Source organism: Neoarius graeffei, chromosome 25, assembly GCF_027579695.1.
Source record: "Neoarius graeffei isolate fNeoGra1 chromosome 25, fNeoGra1.pri, whole genome shotgun sequence".
Classification (NCBI taxonomy): Eukaryota; Metazoa; Chordata; class Actinopteri; order Siluriformes; family Ariidae; genus Neoarius; species Neoarius graeffei.
Genome location: NC_083593.1, coordinates 57,353,531 through 57,381,107, shown reverse-complemented (window position 1 = coordinate 57,381,107; position 27,577 = coordinate 57,353,531). Strand labels below are relative to the sequence as shown.

Below are 27,577 nucleotides of genomic sequence, written 5' to 3'. Positions count from 1 at the left end.
AAAAAAAAAAAAGCAGCCTTTTACTTTTAAAACCGTAAAAGGAAGTGGCTTTAATAATCGGCCGCCATTTTAACTCCTGACCTCCTTGACAGGTCACACTGCAGGAGAACAATGTTTACTCTCTTCATCTGCCTGCACGCACGCACACACACAGACACTGGGGTGTTTTCTCTCTCCTCCAGCTCATTAGCATTTGTATAATAGTTAGGCTACACTATTATCATACAGTTTTCCGTTGCAAATCGACTCCTCAGTGGATCCCGTGGGTTCGCCTCTAATGAATATTCCAGGGGACCCCAGGATCAGGAAATGGGTCTTAAAGTAGGATCAAAATCAATCTGCAACAACAACAACAACAACAAAAAAGACCATGCACTGTTTACTGCTATTGTTTCTGTAGGATGTGGAAATGTAAATCAGGCCTGCCACGCTCCAAACCTTAAAAAAAAAAAAAACCTTTGTGATGAATGTATAACAAACTGGATTAATGATATATAACCCAAAGAAGGGATGAAAACAGAAGTGAAAGCTCCGAGATAGTTCTGAACTGGATTATTTAAAAAGCACCTTAATTAATTAAATATATATATATATATATATATATATATATATATATATATATATATATACACACACATACATACACACACACACACACACACACAAACCTCTTCTATTCAGCGTTTATTATGTATGTCTGTCTTTGGTCATTTCTAAATAAAAAATATATTTCTAAAAATGGAACCAATTCAAACAAAATATTCCAGAAAATTATCAAACTATTTCTAAACATGACACGAACAAAAGCATCTTAAATTCTGTTCTTTGCCCCAAACCATTTTTCTTGGTTTGTGCAGCTAATAAATTCATCTTGAGGGGGGAAAAAAAAAATCCTGATCCAGTGACACTGGGTGCAAAAACTCTACTATAAACCTGGAGACACACCATATCATTTTCTTCTTTAATAAACAACAAACAAACAGGAGATAAAATGTTCAGGTGATGTCGATGATCCCAGGCAGGACTCGAAGCTCGGAGACAGGCAGCTGAAACGTATTCGACTTAATCCTTTCTCTTTGACTTTTTCCATGAACCTCACAATCAATCAGGTATTTATTAAAACTCATCCACCTCCCCAAACATAAAAAGATACCATTTGTGTGTCTGCAAAATCTGATTATAAAAATAAAATCATATTTATTTACTCAAAATCAAGAGGAAAAATAGACCAGACGTAAACAAATGAAAATGGAAATGTTGCTGTTTCTCGAGGCGAGAGTGTGAGTGATTGGTGCACGTCTCTGGAGAATCCATCTGGACGTTGGCTAGACGGACTGACCTCTGAACGCGCCCCGATGTGACCCTGTCCATCGAACCAAGGAGCAGGTAGAGCGCCGAGACGATCCTGTCTCAGCCCATATTCCACCGGCGTGCCATTTAATTGGCTAAAAAAATTCGAATCAAGTCAAGACGGCCTCACCGGATTGGTTGAGAGGTTGGAGGATGGGTAGTGTGGAGCAGAGACTGAAGGCGTGGATATACGGTGTGCATTTATATATATATATATATGCACGTGTGTGTTCTTTTAGAGTCTGTTAACCTCCATGAAGTGTGGAGATGAACACGATATTGTCCTGGTCCTGAAGCTGGTACTCCAACTCACCCTACACACACAAAAAAAACAGCACCATCAGCTTTAATGATCCGTGCCGAATATTTCCTGAAAAGGCCCTTAAAAAGAAATGCACTCGTTCAATGTTTATTAGCAGTCACATGAGACGAGGGGCGGAGCTAAATGCTATTACAAATGAGATTTATGTTAAAGCCATAAAAAGGAACGACTTGGTACCGAACTTTAAATCAGTGCTTGATTTGTGGGTTTTAGAACATCATCGACACGTGTCAAAACATCGACTTGTCCTCATCGACTGCATTTGTGTAAATTACAAGTAGATGCCAATATGCGTTTTTTCCTGAACGAGTGACCCGGAGCAGCGTCCCACACGTCAGACTGGTGGAGAAAGGAACCGACATGTGGGCCAAAACATGAGCAATCATTAAAACAGAGGAAGTGGACTGATCTGATAATGAAGGAGCGAGCACGCACGCACGCACGCACGCACGCGCACACACACACACACACACACACACACACACACACACACACACACACAGCTCACCATCAGTTCCCAGTCTGCATCATTGATCAATACAAGAATTCCGGGTCTCCTGTGGAAGAGAAAACAGAAGAGATGCTCCTTTACTTGACCTGATCTGCACTGATAACACCGACAAAGCATAAAACACCTCAAAAATTTATTTAAAAAAAAAATCACTCTCTGCTCTGAAGTATTAAACACTGTTATTTGACTTGTTTAATAAATGATTTGTGGGAAAACAACCAAACCCAGCTCAGACGTTCCTCATCCCTCTTCAGTCATTTTCTATTCCTGTGGTTGAACAACAGTGTCGATCCTCTACACAGACACACTGAGAGTAGATTTATATCATACACTAAAGCTGTACAAGTCCTTTAAAAACACGCCCTTTATGAATACTTATGAATTATTAATTACAAATCAATTAGAAGCTGTAAAGTTTCATATGCATTTTTATTCATTATTCACTTTATACCATTAGTCTATTTGTTTTTATTTATTTTCCATTCAATAATGTCACCTTCGCACAGTTATCATCGTCATTCATCACAATTCTTGTTTTTCGCACTATTCATGCACATTCACATGTACAAGGTACGTTTATATTCATCATTACATTTTTATCTGTATATTATACAGTCGGCTTGTTCTTGGAATTTTTTTAAATTCTATTTTATGTTGGAAGGTGTGTCTTTTTTTTTTTTCCTTCACGTCTGATAACTTGCTGCTGCAACAAAATTTCCCAGCTCAGGATCAATAAAGTAAAATCAATCAATCAATCAATCAATCAATCAATCAATCAATCAATCAATCAATCAATCAATCAATCAATATTCCTGCAGTAATCTTTGTTTCAATATTGGTCTTATTATTTTCCAAATGTATTTATCCTACACTGAGAGCTATTAAAAGAGATGCACCATGTTTTCACAGTGAAACAGAATCACACTCACTATCTTTTGATATTTAAATAATTTGACACTGGAACGATTTACATTCGGCGTCGTTTTGACTCTTCAGGCAACTTAACTCAGGCCAAAAAATCAATTTCAAAGCAAAGACACAACTTCAGCAAACAGAAATTAATTTAAATTCTGAAATATAATAAAGATTTTAATAATATTCAGAAAAAATTGTCCTGACAAAATAAAAATATAGATATACATTAAGCTTAAATATATTAAAAAACAAAACAGTATACGCATTTTAAAAATATATTATTATATTTGATATAGTACTTTTCTAGAAATAATAGCATTTTTGTCTATATTGTAAAGTAATATTAAGCTATAGCGTTAGTGTACAGATGTGCTGATGCTCCGTCATGCACAGGATCACAGTCCAGAGACTGAATTCTGTACATTTTGCAAATACTGCTGTATGAAAGATTAAATAATCATGACGGATGTTGAAGGATGGATTTCTGCATTAATGACGTAAAAATGTACAGAAAGTGTAGTGCAGTGTATGTAAAAGCAATATGTGGGCACATCCATCACACTCAAACAGCAAAACAACTGGGAAACGTTATAAAATAGTCATACATGTAGCATTTAATCTGAAATTATCTTAAACAACCTTTAAAAACCTTATTATAATCTTAATATAACATTCATGTAACATTTCAAAATCTAAGATAGTCATTAAGTATTGGATTGTGTGTTCCTTTATCCAAAGACAATATGTAGAGTTCCTTGATTTTTTTTGTTGCTTTTGTGCACGTGTGTGTGTGTGTGTGTGTGTGTGTGTGTGTGTGTGCACTTACACAGAATCTCCCTGCACAAAGAGCTCAGGCCTCTCCTTCAGCAGGTTCTCCCGAATCCACACCAGCAGCTGCTTCACGTCCCCTGCAAAAGAACCACCAAGGGTCAAAGGTTAGAGGTCAGAGAGCACGGAGACAGAGATACGGTCGAAGTGGCGCGACAGGAGTGGCGAGGGGAGGGCGGGCAGGAGGGAACGGGTGTGTGTGTGTGTAAATGTGATGTATGGAAAAGGAAACCATAAAAACTGACTGCGGCTGCGACACACCGTACAAATATACAGATTGGGATGAAAATACGGGGCCTTCAGTTTGATGGTGGTGTGTGACGCAGAAGGTGAAGCACCTCAGGAAGGAGAGCGAGTGAGGCTGAAATCTGCGTTTTTGAAAACATGGCGTCTCTGGGGTGTGTGTACAGCGTCGTGGAGATGCGGAGGAGAGCAGGGAGAGCAGGATGATTGATGGATCGAAGCCTTAAACAATCCCTGTGTAGAAATTAAAATGAAATGGAGGGACACTGCATACATATATATATATATATATATATATATATATATATATATATATATATATAAAATGCGTGTGTGTGTGGTTCCGTTGCACAGTTTTAATCATGCAATTTAATTTGGCGGTTCATACGGACGCGAAGCAACACTAGAAATGTATGGAAAAAAACAAAAACACCTGGAACAATCCGGGGATAACAACATTACACTGCGTGCATTATGCGTGTTATTGCACACTGACAGTGATGGAGAATGAGTGTGTGTGTGTGTGTGTGTGTGTGTATGTGCATATGGCTATACAGTGAACAGTGACAGAACACACAGTGGCTCTTTGGTCCAGCAACATCAACACAGCATCATCAGCCTCCATTACAGGACTGAACCACTTTCCTGCTCTAACGGGGGGGAGGAACACACGGGGAGGGGGAGGAACACAAACACCTAACCGTTAGTGACGAGGTGCTGTGGTTTGATTACAGAAGCAGCCGTGCCTCGTTTCATTAAACACACACACACACACACACACACACAAAAAGACAGATTTTCAGGCTCGTTCATAAGAAACACAAAGAATCTATGCAGGACATCAGACGTCAGCTGAGCCCTGAATAAACCCGTCTCGGGTCGAACCGGAGTCTTCGGAATGCTTTACAGGCTCCACACACTCACTGGTGTTTCTCATTATAAACAATAATAAAGAACATTAACTCTAGCTGGAATAGAACGAGCTGAAATGATTAAAGTGTGTTTGTTGTGTTAAAAAGGGAAACCTGTGATTTTTTTAAATTTTTACTGCAGACAAACAGACGAGTGAACGCACAGCAAGCCGAGACGCTGCGACGTTTCATCTGTGGTTAAAATCATTTCATCAACAATCAGCAAACGAAAAACTCATTTGCAGTGGGAGTCAGTCGTTTATTCCTCTCTTCTTTTTTCTTTCCTTACATCCTCCTTGCTTTTTCTCTTCCTTCAGTTCCTCCATTCTTTCCTAATTAAATTTTCTACTTTTCTTCCTTCCTCCCTTCCTTCATGTCTTGTCTTCTTTTTTACCATTTCTTTCTATTTTGCTTTCTTACTTTCCTTCTTGCACTTCCTTTCTTCTCTGCTTTCCCCCTTCATCCTATTTCTTTCTTTCTCTCAATTCCTCCAGGCCTTTCTACCCTTTCCTCTTCATTCTAATCCTTTCTTGTTTTGTCCTTCATTTCTTTCTTTGCCTCCTTCCCCTGTTGTCCTTCCTTCCTCTTTATCATTTGTCCTTTTCCCTTTCCATCTTTTCCCTCCTTCTTTCCTCACATTTGTATTCCTTCCTTCCCTCTTCCTTGCTTTTTCTCTTCCTTCAGTTGCTCCATTCTTTCTTATTTTCTATTTTTCTTCCTTCCTTCATGTCTTCTTTTTCACCATTTCTTCCTATTTTGCTTTCTTACTTTCCTTCCTTCCTTTTCTGCTCTTCCTCTCCTTTCTTCTTTTTGTCCATTTCCTCTTTTTTGCCTTTTTTCTTCCTTGCTTCCATCCTAATACCTTTATCTTTTGCTTCTCTTCCTTTCTTCTCTGCTCCCCCTTCATCCCATTTTTCTTTCTCCAGTCCTTTCTTCTTTTGTCCTTCATTTCCTCCTTACTTCCTGTTCTCCTTCCTTCCTCTTTATCATTTCTTCATTTCCTTCTTTACATCCTGTTTTGTCCTTTTCCCCTTTTCTTTCTTCACATTTGTATTCCTTCCTTCCCTCCTCCTTGCTTTTTCTCTTCCTTCAGTTCCTCCATTCTTTCCTATTTTCTACTTTTCTTCCTTCCTTCATGTCTTTTATTCTTTTTCACCATTTCTTTCTATTTTGCTTTCTTACTTTCCTTCTTGCTCTTTCTTTCCTCTTTTTTGCCTTTCTTCCATCCTACTACCCTTATGTATTGTACCTCCTTTATCTCTTCCTTCACTTCCTTTCTTCTCTGCTTTTCCCCTTCATCCCATTACTTCTTTTTCACTTCCTCCAGTCCTTTCTACCCTTTCCTCTTTATTCTAATCCTTTCTTGTTTTGTCCTTCATTTCTTTCTTTTCCTTCCTTCCTTCCCTCTTTATCATTTGTTCATTCCCTTCTTTACATCCTGTTTTGTCCTTTTCTCTTCCCATCTTTTCCCTCCTTCTTTCCTTCCTTCCCTGGGGTTGGTGTAATCAGCCCACGCTGTGTTTTCTTGCCGCTTTCCCACGTTCAGTTTCTCCACCCTGAAATCGGCCTGGTGGAAGATGCTGGAGTTTCTCTGGAGAGCTGAGAGACGTCTGCAGTGACTCAGACGCTGGGGAGACACACAGTGTGGAGGATTTAAAGACGGGGTGGGGGTGTGTTTGAGATGACATGAGACACGATGACGCACCAGCGCGGCACACGAGTGTGGGCCATCATGATGCTGTACTGAGTGTAAACAGAGCAGAGAGGAAAGTCAGGGAAGGCGAGCTGGAAGCACTCAGTTCGCTTCTCTTCCCACCGGAGACGGAGCTTTCCACAGACTCAGCATCAGCATGCGTGTGAGTGAGTGAGTGAGCGAGCGTGTGAGTGCGTTCCCTCACTCTCGCTGCGAAAGGCAGGAGGCGAGCGATGGAGGCTGTTTCAGGTTAATTGGATCGCTGTCAAGCTCCTCGGCCGTGTAACGATCGGCGTTACCACGCAGGCCGGCGAGCTCGCGCTCCAGTGTCGACGCAGAAGAGTGATGCCTGCCGCGGTGCAATGTCCAGGCAATGAATATCGACGCGCAGTGAGAGCACAAGGCTAAAAACAGAAGCAATCACTTTCACACTCATCATTCCTCCACTGGGGCGAGTTTTAATAAAAAGGAAAGCAAGGGCGTGTCCTACAGACCGAGCGGAGATTCCTACATCTTCATCAATACTGCTGTTTACACTCATAAAAAAGGAGAGGAGGAGGGGAAAAGGGGGCTGGTCTGTATCACAGCGGCCATCACAGGTGCATGCTGGGATAGCGGCTGCGAAAGAGGACGAAGGCGTGTAGCATAGCGGCTAAACTAGGCTTCGTGGGTTTTTCCGTGGTGTGTTTTTGCACAACAATTGTCATTAATGTTATTATCTGCAGGTGGGAGGAGCTAACGTCATTCATCTTGATAGCAATACCAGAGATGTGTGTGTTGTCTGGGACAATGGTACGCGCGCGCTTGTGTGTGTGTGTGTGTTGCAAGCTCATCAATCACTCAAAGATTTGGAGAATAAAACAGAAATTTGGGGCGGAGCTTGGATTTCGCTGAGCGATCATAATCAACCATCCATGACACAGAGGGAGTGAGAGATTTGACTTTCTCTTTCTTTCTTTCTTTCTTTCTTTCTCTCTCACACACACACACACACACACACACACACACACACACACACACACACACACACACACACACACACACGCACACAAGATCCAAGGTCATCCTCTGGCCTCAGGAAGGTCCACATTCCCTCTCAGAGTCCACTTTTGTGGTCTGGTTGTCGTGGCGACTCCAGCACCATGGCGATGACCCCACTGCTGTTCTGCTCCCGTTGTTTTATGGAGGTTTGGAGATCCGGTAAAACATACACAGCTCCCAATGTTTGCAAATTCAGTGTGTTGGGGAAAAGGCTACACACACACACACACACACACACACACTTGCCTGACCTCACACACAATTAGCGTTACAGCTAAATAAACAGAAAGCTCAGAGGAAAAATTTATACTCCGGTGGATTACAGCGTCAAAATCTAACTCTAATCTAACGGGTAGTCTGATCTAATCCATCAAGCGCTCACACTGGAGCTTCTTTCCATAAATGTTTTGGAAGCAGCTCCAAGCAGAGCCAAGAATGCTAGAAACTGAGAACCAGCACAATGTGAGGAATCAGTGAGAAGTGGATTTTTGTACCAAAATGTTTTTTTTGTTTGAGTGACACAAATAGATCTTCAGATCTTCACCAACGAGGATTTGTGCTATCGAGACTATTTGATATGGACTTATGTTAAAAAAAAAAAAATCCACGATTCATTTGATGGATAGTAAAAAAATAAATTAATTTAAAAAAATGAACGACTGAATTCCTAACAAGTATATGGAATGCTAATTGAACTTTTTTACTACAGAAACATTGCTGGCTGGTGTTTCGTATCCAGTGAGCTAGTTTCTGTGTAAAAGATGTTTTGGTATTTAATTAAAATCCTCCGTACGGTGTCATTAGATTCATTAATGAATGTTACAGAGAGCTCAGAATGACATGGTTTCTGGTCTCCGATGTGTTGGATTTAACAGCTATAGCGCAAAATATAAGTCGATCTGTTACACATGATAAATGTTCTTAAATAAATTTTACATATATACCAGGGCTTTACATTAGCACCCGCCCACCCGCCAAATGCGGGTAAAATTGGGCTTTGGCGGGTAATGACTTTAGTCCCACTAGCCACTTTGACGGGTGGTTTATTCTGTGGTACGACAATATATTTTAATTGTAGTTTTCTCTGAAGGCATCTGATCTAATAAACGCATTGCAATGTAATATTACGCGCCTACAACTCCCATGAGCCCCTGCATAAACATTCTGACAACATGTTAGAATTGTTTAGAACGTTCGTTAACGTCTCAGATAAAATCAGTGATGCGGTAACCTGCGGTTAATGAACGAAGCAACAAAGTTGCTGACGACTGACAAGCGCACTATGTGGCGGCACATAGCTGAGTTTCAAACCCTGCTGCTCAGGGAAAAAGGGGCGGAGATGATCAGGGCCGGAGCAGCATTTTAAAGTCACTGAGGTCCGTGATGCGCAAAGCGCGCCGAAAAATTTTCGCCATATTTAAATGAGAGGGTGAATTACACATCACACAAGAGATCTATTCCTGAAATTACTTTTAATGGTGTTTGAACTGAATATCGTCAGTTTTGAAAAAAATCATGTATGTGGCAAGAGTAAGAATAGTTTAAGCTTGTTTAATGGTTTGATCTGGCCCAAGCAATGAGGACAAAAGATCCCCTAACCATGTAGCCTATGGAACTGAGATACAATAACAATCTGGCATCCATTACACCTACACACAAAAACATTCTGGGAAAAAAAAAAAAATCAGTATACACCACCATATTTTAGGCAAAGTTATCCAAGGCAAACATAAGTTGAAACTTTCCACTCTATTGCTTTGGCTTATTGAATGATTTATTTTTAAAAAATCACAAACAAGGCAGGCTACAACTGCGCTGCTTCGAAAATGTAAATTGAACAGCTTGATGAAAGTGCGCTGATGGTTACCATGGAAACCCCGTGTCTGCTGCACTGTGTTCCTCCCCCGAGTCGCGCGCTCATTCACTTTTGTGTTCTTGGTCTCAGAGCCGCGTGCACCAAACACACACAGAAGACAGAATCAACATTTAACATAATTAACAATGCACTTTTTACGGAGACGTTTTAACGTTATTCTTTATTTTTTTATCCAGTTGAATATTTAGCGTACAAATGTATTTTCAGCTTTTAAAAATGGTCGAGGTCCGGACCGCAGGGGCCTCATAGCTGGTTACGGCCATGGAGATGAACAAGACGCTAATAGGTTAGATAAGACAGTTCAATGACAAATGGAAGTTCAGGTGAGATTGGCTAGTTCATAGCAAAACCGAAAATACCCTGTACTGCGATGACTGTAGAAAGTCTGGCAAAGACAGGCACCAGTTATTTTAAACTCGAAACTATAAAGGACCACGCAAAGTCAAATGCACACATCGGTACTATAACATCAAAACAGGCGGAGACGGCTGGTCACTACAGGACAGCATTGCTTTCAGTCCCTAGCTGTCATGAAGTCGGCTGAGCTGGAGAGGATGGAGCTGCTGTTTAGAAACGTTCACGCGATTGGAAAGAAGTTGATTTCGCCCCAGCTATCAACTTACGGCCTGCTGGAAGCCTCAGGTCACGAAGACCATTTTTCATGGACCATTCAGACTCATCTGATGATGAATGTAATGAGGACATTTAATGTCTCTCTCTACACATGTTCTCTCACACACACACACACACACACACACACACACACACACACACTTAATAGATACATAATATAAATAATAATACTTGATAATGCACAGAATACTTGCATATCAAAACATCAAATGTTTTTCAGTGATAAATGTTTTGAATTGGACTTTTAATATTAGAATCAGTTCAGTTGTACTGAATGTTATTTTTCATATTATACGATATTTCATATTGTAAGGGGCTTGAATTTGAGTTCAATAAACAGAATACTCTGTTTATATTTTTGTCTGAACTGGTTGCATGTTTTCATATAGGGAGCGACCTTAACAGCACTGAATACCTGAGTGCTACTGTAGAGATACATTACCCTAGGCTGACACTTGCACGACTTTTGGCCACGATTTTGTCGTGGCAAGTCGTGCCATTTTGGGGCACGAACTGGGAGGCTCCCGCACTGTTCACGACTAGTTCATGAATGCATGCCCGTCCACATTCACGAACTGGCACGACGAGTTCACGCATAGTTTGCGCATAGTTTACGCACTTCCCGAATTGGCACGACGAGTTTGCGCAATTCGGACGGTGTCGTGCCGACTTGGGCACGCCTGTGTCATGCACAACCTCATCCTCATCAGATACCCACACGCAATTTCAGAAGTGGACCGCGAAGATCCGGACACACATGATCTGATCCCTGGTGGATGGAGGACTGACCGACACCTGCAGGGGCTGCTGCCTCTAACCGGCCATCATACCCAGAAGGATGCAAAGGATCAGTGAGGCTACCTGTCACATTACTACATGTCCCCTGCTGGTGCTGTCCCTTGGCAAGAAAGAATGGTAGTAGCTTCATGAGCTGCATCCACAGTTGTTCCATTTTTGAAATAAAAGAAACGAAACTCCCCCCCCCCCAAAAAAAAAAGTCATGAAGGAATAGAAAATAAAAGACATTAAAGAAAAAAGCAAGAAAAAAAATTGCGAATGGCGAGAAGTGTCTGGGAAGCCCTATATATACCCCCGCACCGACGCGAGCGCCACTGTCGCGCAGTAGTTGTGAACTGCTCATGCCATGCGCAAACTGTTCGTGAAGTGCGTAAACTAGTCGTGAACTGCTCGTGCCATCAATGCGTGACCGTGTCAGTGGGAAGGCACGGCCACGCTGCGACGCGCACCAATTCGTGAACATGTCGTGAACTACTCGTGAACTTGATGTGAGCTGTTCGTGAACTATTCGTGGCAGTTCGTGACAGTCGTGGCATGGCGCGCACTTCCACGCACTGGCACGCATCCTCCCGCATCGTCCCGACGAGTTCACGACGAGATCACGAACAGTTTGTGCATAGTTCACGACCCGGTCGCGAAATTTTGTCGTGACCAAAATTTTGAACATTTCAAAATTCTCGTCCCAACATGGCACGCAGTCACGACGGGTTTACGCACACTTCACGCCAGTTTACGACTAGTTTGCGCACTGGCACGACTCGAGTCGTGCCAATGCGTGCCACGGAATCGTGCAAGTGTCAGCCTAGCCTTATACACTGCCATTCATAATTACATCTAGATCTTCCGAACTTTAACGCATCATGGTGAAGAAAAAACTGCGATTTTCTGGCAACAAAATTGTGGCTAGTGAAAAGGCTGAATGGCTAGTGACTCGGGAAAACCACTAGCCACAGTGGCCGGTGAGCAAAAAAGTTAATGTAAAGCCCTGATATACACACACACATTCACTGGATATGAGCAATCGCACACTGATAGCCTAGTAGTAGAGTAGCCAATCAGCTCATATACCGTGAGCAGAGAAAAGCAAAATGGCAGAGCGTGTTACTGAACCAACCGAGCACAAAATAAAAACTCTACTTGAAAACAAACCCCCCCCCCAAAAAAAAAACAACAACAAAAAAAGCAACAAATATGGAATAAAAGTATTTGATGGCAAGAACATATCTTTATTATTTTTTAAGAATTATTATTATTAGCGCATTTTTCACAAACTGCTCCTGTCATTTCGCCAGTTTGTTTACATTCTATGCAGAAACGATTTTGTCAGACATTTTGTATAAAAGTTTTTATTTATTGAATTTGCAAAAAATTAAAATGCTCCGTTTCTCAAAAATCCAGTGAACGTGGATAGAATAAAACAGTTATTCTACTCAATCTCTGTGCTACGTGCCTCATCACCTATCAGCTTATGTACAACTCGATTTCGTGGAATAACTTAAGTATTTATCATATAACATTCTTGTTTATCGGCTCATCCAGAGTCGTCATCAAATAGCTTCTGAAATGAGCCCGAGCTCAGCACACACCGTGTTCGGATTCACCCTCGACACCACTTTCACCCTGAATCCCCACCAGGAAGCCTGCAGGAATCCAAAAGAGGAGGATCCTTCTTTCAAAAGTGGAACCCACATCACATCATATCACATCTCATCCCTCTCTCTCAAAAAAAGAAAAAAAAAGACTGCACACAAAACCAGCACTTGGAGCTTTGTAAGCGTCATCCCTCCCGTCTTTGCGAGGCCTCCTCGCACCCCAACCCCCTCCTCACACCCCTACCCTGCTCCATACCTTCAGTGTGACCCCGGCACTGGGCATAAAAGACCCATCGACAATATCACTGACCGCATTTACAAGTGAAAGAGGCTCCATAATGGAGCAGTTAGAGAGAGAAAGGCCGAGGCTGAGGAGGCGCACAGATGTTGGTGGTGGATGTGAGGAGGAGGAGGAGGAGGAGGATGGACACAGGATTCAGCTCTACTGTTGTTTAAGTGAAAGTGAAGGAGATGAGAAACACGAGTGCGGAGATTCCTCAGGATTACGGCTCGAGGGCTTTTTAAACGCGATTTAATTATATGATCATGATACTTTTCTGAGATATCGTGAATGTGCAATTTAAAAAAAAAACAAACTCAAATTTAAATTATTTTTCAATAATTGCAATCTAACTGGATGCAGCTGATTTAATGTTAGAATTTTTTTATATAAAGTAGTTTGAAAAAAGTGTTTTATGCTAAATTTTTTAAATTATTTTTCTTTTCTCTTCTTGTTTTCACTGTTATTTAGTACTGAAATAAAATAAAAAAATTTTAACATGAATCACTCTGTTATTTCTGGCTCTATGTTTCCAAACCTGAACATCATGACACATCCTGCAGGAGGTTTTTATTTTATAAAACATTCTCGGTTTGAGGTGAAATCCTCCGCCAGCTCCAGCACAGATGAGTTCCATCGCCGTGTTCCTGCCTCCGCCTCCGGGACAGATACGAGCTGAGATGTATGGAACTAATTAAGTTGTCGATAATGAGAAGAGTCAAGAATTGATTTGGAGAGAAAGAAGGAAAGTCACTTCTAAAGATCTGAGGAGCTCCAATACTGCTCACGGTGATCACTGAGGAACTGGCAGAGATCGATCAGCGTGATGTTCGCTCGCCTTTTACACGTCAGAAATAAAACAAATCTTCCTCTAGCTGCGCGTCAGTTCCTCTGATCCCACACCAGCTTCGAGAGCATTAATCACCATCTTATTTTGCATAAATGACATCACATCATTTAATGGGTTTTTTTTTGCTATTCGTATAAAACAACACTCCATTTTATCCACCACTATGAAGATTCTCTGGAGGACTTTGAGATCTAGAACCAACCATGAACCATCAAAGGAACCCTGAGGAACCCCTCTTACCCCCAAAAGTGTACTAAAAATGCCTGAGGAACACCAATACATCTAAAAACTCTCAGACAGAAGATTAAATCTAGCACTCTAAAGGGTTCTAAGTAGAACAGTTCTGAGTAGAACTCCTTTAGCAAGCCAAGAACCTTTAACTACCCAGGGAACCCTTAAGGAGACCCTCATTTTTCTTTGCCCTCATTAAAAATGCAACACTATGATTATACATGGATATGCAAATTAGAAACACCCCACACCCACTAACATTATATAATATTACCATGACAACCACCATCTGTTCATCGCGAACATTAGCTGCATTCAGTTCTGTAGCTTGATCTTTGTCGAGTATCAACCGCTAATAATTTGCATATGAGATGTGATTGGTTGAAAGAATCAAAGCCTATTTTGTGACATCACAAATCAAACACAAATCAGTTTTTTTTTGACACAAGGTCCCTGCTTTAAATTGGAAAATGGAACAAACGTTAACTTTTTTTTTTGACCCAAACACTGAAATCTGTAGAATCAGAACCGACACATAAGAAACGAACTGCTTGAACAGAAATCCTGACGAGGGCCGGGTGCAAATATATACAACACAAATATCAAATCACGACTTTCAGAAATATTTTATGATCCACAACATGAGTCAGGATTTTTAGTTTTGTGAACAAAGAGCGAATAAAACGGTCGTGTTATATTTTTAAAGAAAAACCTGTTCAATGACCTTTTATTTAACATCTATAAAATTTTATTTTAATTGAAAAAATATATTTCCTGAAAAAATTATACTTTATTTCAGATAAATATCTAAATAAGCAAGTAAATAAATAAACAACCAAACAAAAAAGTAACACTGAAAAGGAAAAAACAGAGGAAAATTTACATTTTAAATATATAAAAATATTTTCAATTTTAACTATTAACTGCATTCAGGTTGCAACTGTTAAGTAATAAACAAACAAATCAATATTTATTAAACACTGAAAAGAAAGAAAAAAGGAAAAATGTTTCATTTTTTAATGTGTGTGTACATATATACAGGCCTAGAAATCCATATATTTTTTTCACCAGCCAGCCGGACTAGTTCCCTTCCAAAGTAACTCGCCAAACAGAAAATTAACTCGCCAAAATTTGCTCATGTATGAATTTTACTTCTGCCAAAATAACGCAAGAGAGTAGTTACCATTGTTCATGACTAATGTGCATTTATTTCAAGACCTGAGTATTTTGATACTGTTGTTAAATACATAAATGAGAACAGCACATAGCACCATAATATAATATCAACAAATAATAATATATTGGAAAACTTGGCAACTTGGTGTACGAGTATTGAAAACAAATATACTGACTATCATGACTATAGCACCCAAAATATGTCCAACATGCTTTCTGTATTTAACCATTTATGAGAGAGAAAGCATTAGGAGCTTCATATTGACTAGGAATCAACTTGAAAAAAATTAATTATTCCATAAAAATCGTATCGCAGCCAAGGCCTACCCTGCTCCCACGCTTGCTTATAAGTCCTTTGTCGTTTCTCCTTCTCGTACGCTTTATCGGAGGCCTTTTTCTCCTCTTCAGACCGAGGTCGCTTTGTCCCCGTCTCTGGTGGTTTCTGTACACCTTTCAGAAAATTCCACATCGCAACGTAGCTTTGGCAGATGTAGATGCAAACAACAACAAAAACACGTGTTTAAATGGGCGATAATGTGGCCACATCTATTGAATTTGAGAACGTGATTACCGCGATATTCAATTATATGCATGCGCAGTAGTGAAAAAACCGACAGCCTGACTCGTACACGATATGATTCGGAATTCTTCGGTATTTTCCGCCCTGCCAAGAAACACATAGATTAACACAGACACGGCACGCGCTTAATATGTGGCGGCTTTAGTTGACGGTGTGTCTGAATCTTCGCTTCATATACATTTTTTATTTTCGGCTGGCTAGTGACAGGAATTACCCGCCAAATGACAAATTAAGTCGCCTCGGGTGACCGGACCACCGCGAATTTCGAGCCGTGTGTATATTATATATATATATATCCCAATTTGAAGCTTTAAAGATCAGCTGCTTCCAGTCAGTTTGCAATTAAACAAACAAACAAACAAAAAGATATCACAGTATCTCAGAAATGCATTGTGACAGAATTTATCACATCATCATTATATCGCCCAGCTCTGAGCCACACACACACACACAGTCCTGATACAGTGCTGTCTGTACTCACAGGGCTCTGATTGGCTGGGAAGTGTCACACGGTGATCCTTGACTCCATCAAACAGAAGCTCGGCTCCTCCTCTAATAAAAAAAAAAGGAAACATGGAACATCACAAAATGTTTCAATAAACCTGAAGGACGTTAATCTGCATCTATCACACTCTTCAGCAAAGAAACAAAAGCTCGGAATCCTGAGTGAGCTTTAAGAACAGCTCCAGCTCTGACACTGGAGACTCCTTCCATCAGAGTTACAGAAATCCTCACCATAGCAACACTCACACGGTTACTATAGAAACCAGAACGTATCAGAGCGAGAGCGTTAATATAAGCCTGCGCTGCTGTCAGAGCTGCTGACCAATCAGAGTCCAGGATTCGACAGGGGTGTGGAATAAAGAAACGGTGTTTAATGGAAATTAAAGCAGCTCATGAAGGCGGATCAGTTCTCACACAGACTCACACTGATCCTGTCTTGGAGAAAGGGTTTGAACAAAAGCACCACTTCCTCTCGCTGTGAGAATGAAGATCATGTGACCAGAGAAAAGCATCCTTCATTTTATATTGTGCTTTATTGTTTATTTCACTGTGTCACAAATCACACTCTTTATCGCATCATCGGGGGCCACGGCTGTGGCTCCAAATGACAGGAAACGCAGTGTTTATTCAGAAATTAATTCACAGTTATTCACTGGAGATGAAGTCAAGGTAATTATTCACTGATATTCACTGAGCCTGAGGAGGATAACTGTTTTAGTTTAAATAGACAAGTGATCATTTTTTTAAAAATTGTTTAAAAAAATTATTTATTTCAAACTCTTCATGTAAATGTAATCACTTTGCGGCGCAGACTTGTGTCACTGATCTACGCCGAGTCACATAAAATACTTTGTTCTGAAATCGGTAAAATAAATCCCAATGCCACCTTCCCTTTCAATAGTTTTAGACCAAACTTCGGAGCATCTTTAGCGTTTTTAGGAACAGCATTTTCTTTCATCATCTGTAATTCTTCCTCACTTACGGTGATGAAGTGATTGGAGCCATTTTGCCGAGTCGCTCGAGGTGATTATCGAGAAACAGTCCGAGTCTCTCGACCAATCAGAGCGTGACATTCTATAATCACCTCCGTATTTATACTAATCCCTAATATCCAAGTCCTGGATCTAAACATGTTTTGTTTTGGTCACTAGCCATTTTTTTAAAGCTGGACAGCTAATGCTAGCAATTTTTCAGGTTTTATCAACAACCTTATCAAAATATGCACTTATACCAGATTTATATTGATTTATTTAACTCTAATAACAATTATAATTAACTCTTATGATGATTTTGAATATGAAAAGTGCTACATTCCTGATATTCACTCATTCATTCTTTTAATTGGTCAGATCTCGCAGCCTTTCACTCAAAACCACTTTGGAGAACTCACTGATGACATTTCCAGCTCTTTTTAATGAGTCACATTACTAAAGAGTCGACTCCTTTGACTCCCAAATGATTCATTACCATTTTTTTCTTCCTAATGCAAACAGTTTGTTATTTTATAGCCAGTGGTGGTGATGGTTATTTGCCTCACTACGGCTGAAATTGTTCCAAATTTATGCAATAACTATTTTGCGTCACATTTTATAAAATATATTTAAATAAATTTTCAATCAGAAAAGCATTATTAATGTACCTGGATTAAAAACAGCGCGTCATTAACGTGCTTCAACAAACGGATTTATTTCCATTCAGTCTGCCTTCAGTAACACGCAGGATCTCAAATAATCTAACGAACAGCAGTGTAACGGATCTGACCCACAGAACGTCTCTAAAGGTTTCCACAGGGGCTCGACCTGAGAATCCTTATTGGTTCTAAATTTCAGAGTGTCTCTGAGGTGAATCTGGAGGACGGCTACTCACCACGGCGTTAGGAAAGGAAGTCTTAGAGCAGATGAACTTCCTGTTAGGTGTCATGTGATGTCATAAGACCCCTGACCTGCCGTCACACTCGATAAGGAGCTCTCAAAAAAGAAAGACCGAGCTCAGACCACGCCCCGACATGCAAAAGGAATAAATAATCACTCAGGGACGCTCAGATGATTCAATAACACAAATTAAAAACACAAGTCTATACTTTTACATCAACAAACCTCATGTGAACTTAAACAGACTCAGAAAAGATTAAATTAAACAGAAGTTTGGATTCATATCCGATTTAAATTTAAAATCCTTAATTTTCATTAAAATCTTGAGCTGGGATTAATCCTGACTCTGCCTTCTTGAGATTAAATATTACTCCTGATCATTTGTTTTCTTTCCTTTGGAAATGTAAAGAATGTTAAAAATCCTTTGAAATATTTAAGCCATTTTTTTTTTTTATTTAAAGTTTGCAAGTTTAGCGTCAGGATTAAAAAAAAATGAATCACTGACTGAGAATCGATACGTTACGTTTAAAACTAAACCCAGGATTAAATACTGATTACTCGACACAAGGTTTGGTCCAGCTTTAAACTTTAATCTGCGAGGCTGAGGGTCGTGTAAGACGTGTGTATGAAAGCGAGATGGTGTTGATGTTCGCAAAGCGGTGGCGTGACGCAGACGGAGATGCAGCAGCAGGTGCAGCCTCCATAAAGAGCGCTCACATCTCCTGCAGAAAGACTGGTTGTCCTCCAGATCCTCGGGTTTTGGCCGCTGGCCCGAGTTTGAGCAGCACAGAGAACTGGAGAGGGTCAGTAAAGCCCTCACACACACAAACACCATCGCTCTTTTAAACACACTGTGAGTTGCGATTCTGCTGTAACTTAAAAGCTGAGAGGACTTTTATACAGTGCCAAGCGGTAACTTTTTACAGCGCACGTGACCTCAAGATGTGGTTTATTCACAAAGTCTCTGCATTTATTCACTAAACGTAAGAAAGTGAAAAAAAGACAGACAATGACGCTGCATTTTTCTGCTTCTACGTGCTTCAGGATTTAAGACTCCAGAGAAAGAACATGTTTAACCTGTAAATATCTGACACGCTGCCCTGTGAGTGTCACGAATATGGATTAAAGATCATCTCGAAAGGGCAAAGTGGAAAAAACTGAACTGAACTCCAGAATCTGTAGAAACTACAGCACTGTGTTGTGTTATGCAAACTGGCATCAATGCAGTTAATGCGATCATCTGTTAGGACAAAATCTATGATGTAGAATTAAATATCAAGCACAAAGGAAAGGAAAGAGGGAAGGCACGAAAGAAGGAGATTCAGAAGAAAGTTATTAAAAAATTCAGAAGAAATAATGCAAGAGAAAATGACCGTAAGGCAGGAAGTTCAGCAGGAACACACCTATTTTTTATCTTAGAAATCTCTTCTATATTTTAACACACTAAAAAAAAACACACTGTCTGATTTCTAGTGTGAAAAGAGTTCTATCATTTACACAATAACAAGCAGCTGAATGGATGCGTGTCCCATGTGACCACAAGTCACACAGTCAACAAGAAAACATTAAAACATTGCCAAACAGGTTTCTTCATCCGGAAACAACACAGCACAGATAACACGCTGGCAAATAATATCATTACACAAGCGCCGCGTCGCCAAAGAAATAAACTCCAGGCTCCGTCCTCCATTACACAGAAGAAGATATGAACACATTATTATCTGGACGATACAGGCACTTTATATCCCAATGTTTATCTGATTGGTGCTCACTGGTAACAATCTACCAGGTGCACATTCACCTTCAGTCAAATTTAACAACAAAAAAGTGAAAAAATAGATTTTAAAGTGAACTCGGGTGCTGTGTACTGTGAGGAACCAATGGATTACCTCCCTGTAAACTGTCCTTGACTGTTTGCACATTCGCACATCACTGCCCTTCTGCTGCTACGTCTGACCATTGCCTTATTTTTGTATTACACTACCTATTTTGCACTACATTTACCTTTATTTTGTACTACACTGAGTGTTTTTGTTGCCTTTGCTTTTATTTTTGCACTATATTGCCTTTACTTTGCATTACTTCTTCCGCCTATTTATTTATTTGTAATTGGCATTCATAGTGGACAGCAAACTAAGAATTTCATTGTGCAAGTGGACATGTCCTTACTGTGCATATGACAAACACTTTGAACTTGAACACGATGGATTCAGTCACACAGCAGGAATAGTGATAAAGATTCCTTTCACACACTCTGATCACATCATTCAGCCCGAATGTTATTACTTTTAAAGGTCCCATGGCATGGTGGTTTGTTGATGCTTTAAACGGGCTCGTGGAGGTTTCCGGATGTTACATCTGCAGCCTTTCTCGAAATGAACCCTCGGCACATAAATATAGCCTCCTGGGAGAAAGCCCCATTTCAGCGCTTTTCCCAGTGCGTCGTTTTGCTAATGAGAAGCAGGAGGCGAGGAAGGGTAGAGGGTGGGGGCGGGCCATGGGGGGAGGAGGAGGGGCTTGACCAAGCTGCGCGCACACATACTCGCTGCTATCAGCGCCTGTAGCCACGCTGCTAAGACAAAACCCCGTTCTCCCTCGGACTCCTTTCGTAAACTCAACGTGACACAAAGAACAGAGAGTGAGAGTGTTCGGAGTGGTAGTTTACGAACGTATAATACCCTAGGCTTGAACACGCACTCCATAACCAAAGAGGATAGAAGCAGCAACTACGGCAACATATCGCTTATCCAACAGAAGACATGCATTGCGGAGCAATAGTCAAACATAAGCTCATAAGTTACAGTCAATTTCCAGACTAAACTCAGTTTAACAGAGCATGCTGCATGCTTTTTGGTTTTGTAGCGCAGATTATCTGGCTAACTGCAGGAAGGGGTTACCTGCACAGCTAATGTAGCCATTGCTAGGATAACGCACCAATTTTAAAACACGGCAAAACGACCAGTTCTACACTTACTTGCTCGGTGTTTGTTGCTGATGCGGCAGGGATGCTTGGTACGGACCCAGGCTTCAGTGACAGTTGATGTGCAAAACCTGCCCTGTACTGTCCCAAGTTGTGGAAACATTCCTCAGGAAAATGCTTCCGACAAACATACACCGTCTTAGGTAGACTCGATGGCGTATTATTGGAGTAAATAAAATTAAGCCACTGCGTCTTCAGGGGCTCTCCCGTCGGCAGTAAAAACAGACTCTTTTCTGTGTTGTCACATCCATGTACAGCGCAATTTCCATGTTTCGCTCGCTTAGGTGATGCCATGTTGTTGTGTCCTCTATGGTCTCCTCACTACAACTGGGCGGGGCAATCCATACAGTGGGTGGGAATCCGGGGGGGGCGTGGGGATCATCTCCCTTGCTGACGTAGTAAAGGGAAGAGCTTATCAACGCGCCGTTTTGATGCGCCATTCTCAAATGTTGGGCATAGTTTGGTTTACACATTATGAAATTTCTAGCCACTGGGGTGACTTAAGAAGGTCAGAGGAACTCATTTTAACGTTAAAAAACCTCAGAAAGTGAACATTTCATGCCATGGGACCTTTAAAGCTACTGAATTAGAGTTGATTACAAACTCCACCAACACGATTGAGCTGAGTTTTTGTTTCTCTTCTCTCCATTTAATTATTATTTTTATTCATAATAAATTATTCAGAAATTTTCCTGCTTCCTTTTCCTTCCTCATATTTTGTACAGTTTTATCCTCCTCCTCCTATTTTCTTCTCTCCAGCTCTTTGAGGAGTGGCTCTAACAGTCCAATCAATCAGTAAAGAAAGATTATTTTGGAATTAAAGTGAACATTGCTCTGATATTTAAATCACAGTTTATAGATTTTTATTTCATCATCACTTTAGTTTACTGATTTATTTTGGAGGAAGCTCTGGACTCTTACAGTAATGCTTTTATGGCTGAGGACTACAGCTGACTTGCTAACTTTAGGACTGCAGTTGTCATGAACAGTTTTGCACTCAAGTTTCCATCAATGAAGAGTTTATAACATCAACCAAACTGACTTCATGTTAAAACTGTTAATGTTATAGTCAGGCTGTCTGTTGTTGCCCAAATGAGGATGGGTTCCCTTTTGAGTCTGGTTCCTCTCGAGGTTTCTTCCTCATGGCGTCTGAGGGAGTTTTTCCTTGCCACCGTCGCCACAGGCTTCATCATTGGGGATAGATTAGGGATAAAATTAGCTCATGTTTTAAGTCGTTCAAATTCTGTAAAGCTGCTTTGCGACAATGTTTATTGTTAAAAGCGCAATACAAATAAATTGACTTGATTTTAAAATGAGGCATCAGGTGTTGAATTTTCTTTTCAAAAAGGAGAAAATTAAATAATTATTGTAAATAAATTGCTGTAATTATTAACAGGATCAGAAACAGGAGCTGCAGCCATCCTTCAGTCCTCTGTGTCTTTTTGGTTGTAATTTTAGATATTAAAATAAGAAAAACTCCTTTACAAACATATAGATTTATTTAGACTATAAAACTTGGGATTGTTATTTCTAAAGTTATTTAAATTATGTTTAAAAATGTAGATTACTAGTGCATCTCAAAAAATTAGAATATTGTGAAAAAGTTCAATATTTTCCATCAGTTATTTAAGAAAGTGAAAATGTTATATATTATAGACTCATTACACATAAACTAAAATGTTTCAAGCATTTTTCTATTTTAATTTTAATCAGTATGACATACAGTACAAAAACATAAAAAAACCATCTCAAAATATTAGAATATTTCATTTCGAGTTTGAGTAAAACAGTATGAACACAGTGTATCTCTCGGTCTAGTTCAGTACACACAACCACAATCATGGGGAAGACTGCTGACTTGACTGTTGTCCAGAAGATGATCACTGATGCCCTCCACAAGGAGGGTAAGCCACAAAAGGTCATTGCTGAAAAGGGTGGCTGGAAAAGGTGCACAAGCGACAGGGATGGCCGCAGTCTTGAGAGGATTGTCAAGAAAAGTTGATTCAAGAACTTGGGAGAGCTTCACAAGGAGTGGACTGAGGCTGGTGTCAGTGTATCAAGACCCATCACGAACAGACATCTTCAAGAAAGGGGATACGACTTTCGCATTCCTAATATCAAGCTACTCCTGAGCCAGAGACAATGTCAGAAGTGTCTTATCTGGCTAAGGAGAGAAAGAAATGGACTGTTGCTCAGTGGTCCAAAGTCCTCTTTTCAGATGAAAGTACATTTTGCATTTAATTTGGAAGTCACGGTTCTAGAGTCTGGAGGAAGAGTGGAGAGGCACAGAATCCAAGGTGTTTGAAGCCCAGTGTGAAGTTTCCACAGTCTGTGATGATTTGGGGTGCCATGTCATCTGCTGGTGTTGGTCCACTGTATTTTATCAAGTCCAAAGTCAACACAGCCATCTACCAGGAGATTTTAGAGCACTTCATGCTTCCATCTGCTGACGAGCTTTTTGGAGATGCTGATTTCCTTTTCCAGCAGGACTTAGCACCTACCCACAGTGCCAAAACTACTACCAAATGGTTTGCTGACCATGATATTACTGTGCTTGATTGGCCAGCCAACTTGCCTGACCTGAACCCCATAGAGAATCTACGGGGGATTGTCAAGAGGAAGATGAGAAACACCCGACCCAAAAATACAGATACGCTGAAGGCCACTATCAAAGCAACCTGGGCTTCAGTAACACCTCAGCAGTGCCACAGACTGATCACCTCCATGCCACACCGCATTGATACAGTAATTCATGGTAAAGGAGCCCCAACCAAGTATTGAGTGTATAAATGACTATACTTTTCAGAAGTTGGACATTTCTGTATTGTAAATCCTTTTTTTGATTGATCTTAGAGAATATTCTAATAATTTGAGATACTGGATTTCTGATTTTCATGAGCTATAAGCCATAATCATCAAAATTAAAACAAAAAAGGCTTTAAATATTTCACTTTACATGTAATGAATATAGAATATACGAAAGTTTACCTTTTTGAAGTAAATTATGAAAAAAGGAACTTTTTCATGGTATTCTAATTTTTTGAGATGCACTAGTGTATATAAAATGCATGAAAAATATTCTAGATTAGACACTGCTAAGATAAACCGCCTACTATACGATTTGTTAAAGAGTAAAAATCTCCATGAAGCTCAAACCGAATGTCTTTCTGCTCACTACACTCGTGCACTTACACAAAACATACAGTAGCCATGCACCCTATGTGGTGCACTTACACAAAACATACAGTAGCCATGCACCCTATGTAGCGCACTTACACAAAACGTACAGTAGCCATGCGCCCTATGACAAGAGATGTGCATGAGAAGTTTGATACTGATTGGTCGCCGTTATCTGACATTAACCTACGTTAAGCTTTTTCACGTTAAGCGTTTTAGGATGTCCCCAAAACGGACAGTAGCCATGCGCCCTATGTAGTGCACTTACACAAAATATACAGTAGCCATGCACCCTATGTAGTGCACTTACACAAAACATACAGTAGCCATGCGCCCTATGTAGTGCACTTACACAAAATATACAGTAGCCATGTGCCCTATGTAGTGCACTTACACAAAACATACAGTAGCCATGTGCCCTATGTAGTGCACTTACACAAAATATACAGTAGCCATGCACCCTATGTAGTGCACTTACACAAAATATACAGTAGCCATGCGCCCTATGTAGTGCACTTACACAAAATATACAGTAGCCATGTGCCCTATGTAGTGCACTTACACAAAATATACAGTAGCCATGCACCCTATGTAGTGCATTTACACAAAATATACAGTAGCCATGTGCCCTATGTAGTGCACTTACACAAAATATACAGTAGCCATGCGCCCTATGTAGTGCACTTACACAAAATATACAGTAGCCATGCACCCTATGTGGTGCACTTACACAAAACATACAGTAGCCATGCGCCCTATGTGGTGCACTTACACAAAACATACAGTAGCCATGCGCCCTATGTGGTGCACTTACACAAAATATACAGTAGCCATGCGCCCTATGTAGTGCACTTACACAAAACATACAGTAGCCATGCGCCCTATGTAGTGCACTTACACAAAACATACAGTAGCCATGCGCCCTATGTAGTGCACTTACACAAAACATACAGTAGCCATGCGCCCTATGTAGTGCACTTACACAAAACATACAGTAGCCATGCGCCCTATGTAGTGCACTTACACAAAACATACAGTAGCCATGCGCCCTATGTGGTGCACTTACACAAAACATACAGTAGCCATGCGCCCTATGTGGCGCACTTACACAAAACGTACAGTAGCCATGCGCCCTATGTGGTGCACTTACACAAAACGTACAGTAGCCATGCGCCCTATGTGGTGCACTTACACAAAACATACAGTAGCCATGCGCCCTATGTAGTGCACTTACACAAAACATACAGTAGCCATGCGCCCTATGTAGTGCACTTACACAAAACATACAGTAGCCATGCACCCTATGTAGTGCATTTACACAAAATATACAGTAGCCATGTGCCCTATGTAGTGCACTTACACAAAATATACAGTAGCCATGCGCCCTATGTAGTGCACTTACACAAAATATACAGTAGCCATGCGCCCTATGTGGTGCACTTACACAAAACATACAGTAGCCATGCGCCCTATGTGGTGCACTTACACAAAACATACAGTAGCCATGCGCCCTATGTGGTGCACTTACACAAAATATACAGTAGCCATGCGCCCTATGTAGTGCACTTACACAAAACATACAGTAGCCATGCGCCCTATGTAGTGCACTTACACAAAACATACAGTAGCCATGCGCCCTATGTAGTGCACTTACACAAAACATACAGTAGCCATGCGCCCTATGTAGTGCACTTACACAAAACATACAGTAGCCATGCGCCCTATGTAGTGCACTTACACAAAACATACAGTAGCCATGCGCCCTATGTGGTGCACTTACACAAAACATACAGTAGCCATGCGCCCTATGTAGCGCACTTACACAAAACGTACAGTAGCCATGCGCCCTATGTGGTGCACTTACACAAAACGTACAGTAGCCATGCGCCCTATGTGGTGCACTTACACAAAACATACAGTAGCCATGCGCCCTATGTAGTGCACTTACACAAAACATACAGTAGCCATGCGCCCTATGTAGTGCACTTACACAAAACATACAGTAGCCATGCGCCCTATGTAGTGCACTTACACAAAACATACAGTAGCCATGTGCCCTATGTAGTGCACTTACACAAAACATACAGTAGCCATGCGCCCTATGTAGTGCACTTACACAAAACATACAGTAGCCATGCGCCCTATGTAGTGCACTTACACAAAACATACAGCAGCCATGCGCCCTATGTGGTGCACTTACACAAAACGTACAGTAGCCATGCGCCCTATGTAGTGCACTTACACAAAACATACAGTAGCCATGCGCCCTATGTGGTGCACTTACACAAAACATACAGTAGCCATGCGCCCTATGTAGTGCACTTACACAAAACATACAGTAGCCATGCGCCCTATGTGGTGCACTTACACAAAACATACAGTAGCCATGCGCCCTATGTAGTGCACTTACACAAAATATACAGTAGCCATGCGCCCTATGTAGTGCACTTACACAAAATATACAGTAGCCATGCGCCCTATGTAGTGCACTTACACAAAACATACAGTAGCCATGCGCCCTATGTGGTGCACTTACACAAAACATACAGTAGCCATGCGCCCTATGTAGTGCACTTACACAAAATATACAGTAGCCATGCGCCCTATGTAGTGCACTTACACAAAATATACAGTAGCCATGCGCCCTATGTAGTGCACTTACACAAAACATACAGTAGCCATGCGCCCTATGTAGTGCACTTACACAAAACGTACAGTAGCCATGCGCCCTATGTAGTGCACTTACACAAAACGTACAGTAGCCATGCGCCCTATGTGGTGCACTTACACAAAACATACAGTAGCCATGCGCCCTATGTAGTGCACTTACACAAAATATACAGTAGCCATGCGCCCTATGTAGTGCACTTACACAAAATATACAGTAGCCATGCGCCCTATGTAGTGCACTTACACAAAACATACAGTAGCCATGCGCCCTATGTAGTGCACTAGACGTTCATTGAGAGTCATTTGGGCTTCAGTCCCACATTTGCAGCCACAGCACACAGACGCGGCTTTCTATCTCAAAACGCCTGATTTACTTTAAATAAACGCTCATTACAGAAGCGACAAAAGGGTCAATGTGTCAAAAGAGTCATAAACAACATGTCACGTGATGCAAACAAACAAACTATAGCCGCGTATGGAGACAATAAATCATACAAACCCGAACTCTAGATGTATCGCAATGGGCGCCGCCATGACGGGCTCTT

General features: G+C 40.8%; 1 protein-coding gene across 1 annotated transcript; it reads right to left on the bottom strand.

Moving 5' to 3' along the window:
* Nucleotides 1–671: 671 nt before the first annotated feature.
* On the bottom strand, nucleotides 672–27,577 carry urm1 (ubiquitin related modifier 1). Its single transcript, XM_060908940.1, has 5 exons — nucleotides 27,532–27,577; nucleotides 16,312–16,382; nucleotides 3,925–4,006; nucleotides 2,181–2,229; nucleotides 672–1,664 (listed from the first exon to the last, which is right to left on the bottom strand). The coding sequence occupies exons 1-5, from the start codon at nucleotides 27,564–27,566 to the stop codon at nucleotides 1,596–1,598; spliced, it is 306 nt and encodes a 101-aa protein (XP_060764923.1). The 5' UTR covers nucleotides 27,567–27,577; the 3' UTR covers nucleotides 672–1,595.

Coding starts and splice junctions, on each gene's coding strand:
- urm1 (XM_060908940.1), bottom strand. CDS start 27,566: ATGGCGGCGCCCATTGCGATACATCTAGAGTTCGG. Junction 4,007..16,311: donor TCCCAGCCAATCAGAGCCCT/GTGAGTACAGAC, acceptor GTTCTTTTGCAG/GGGACGTGAAGCAGCTGCTG. Junction 1,665..2,180: donor ATGCAGACTGGGAACTGATG/GTGAGCTGTGTG, acceptor TTGTGTGTGTAG/GGTGAGTTGGAGTACCAGCT.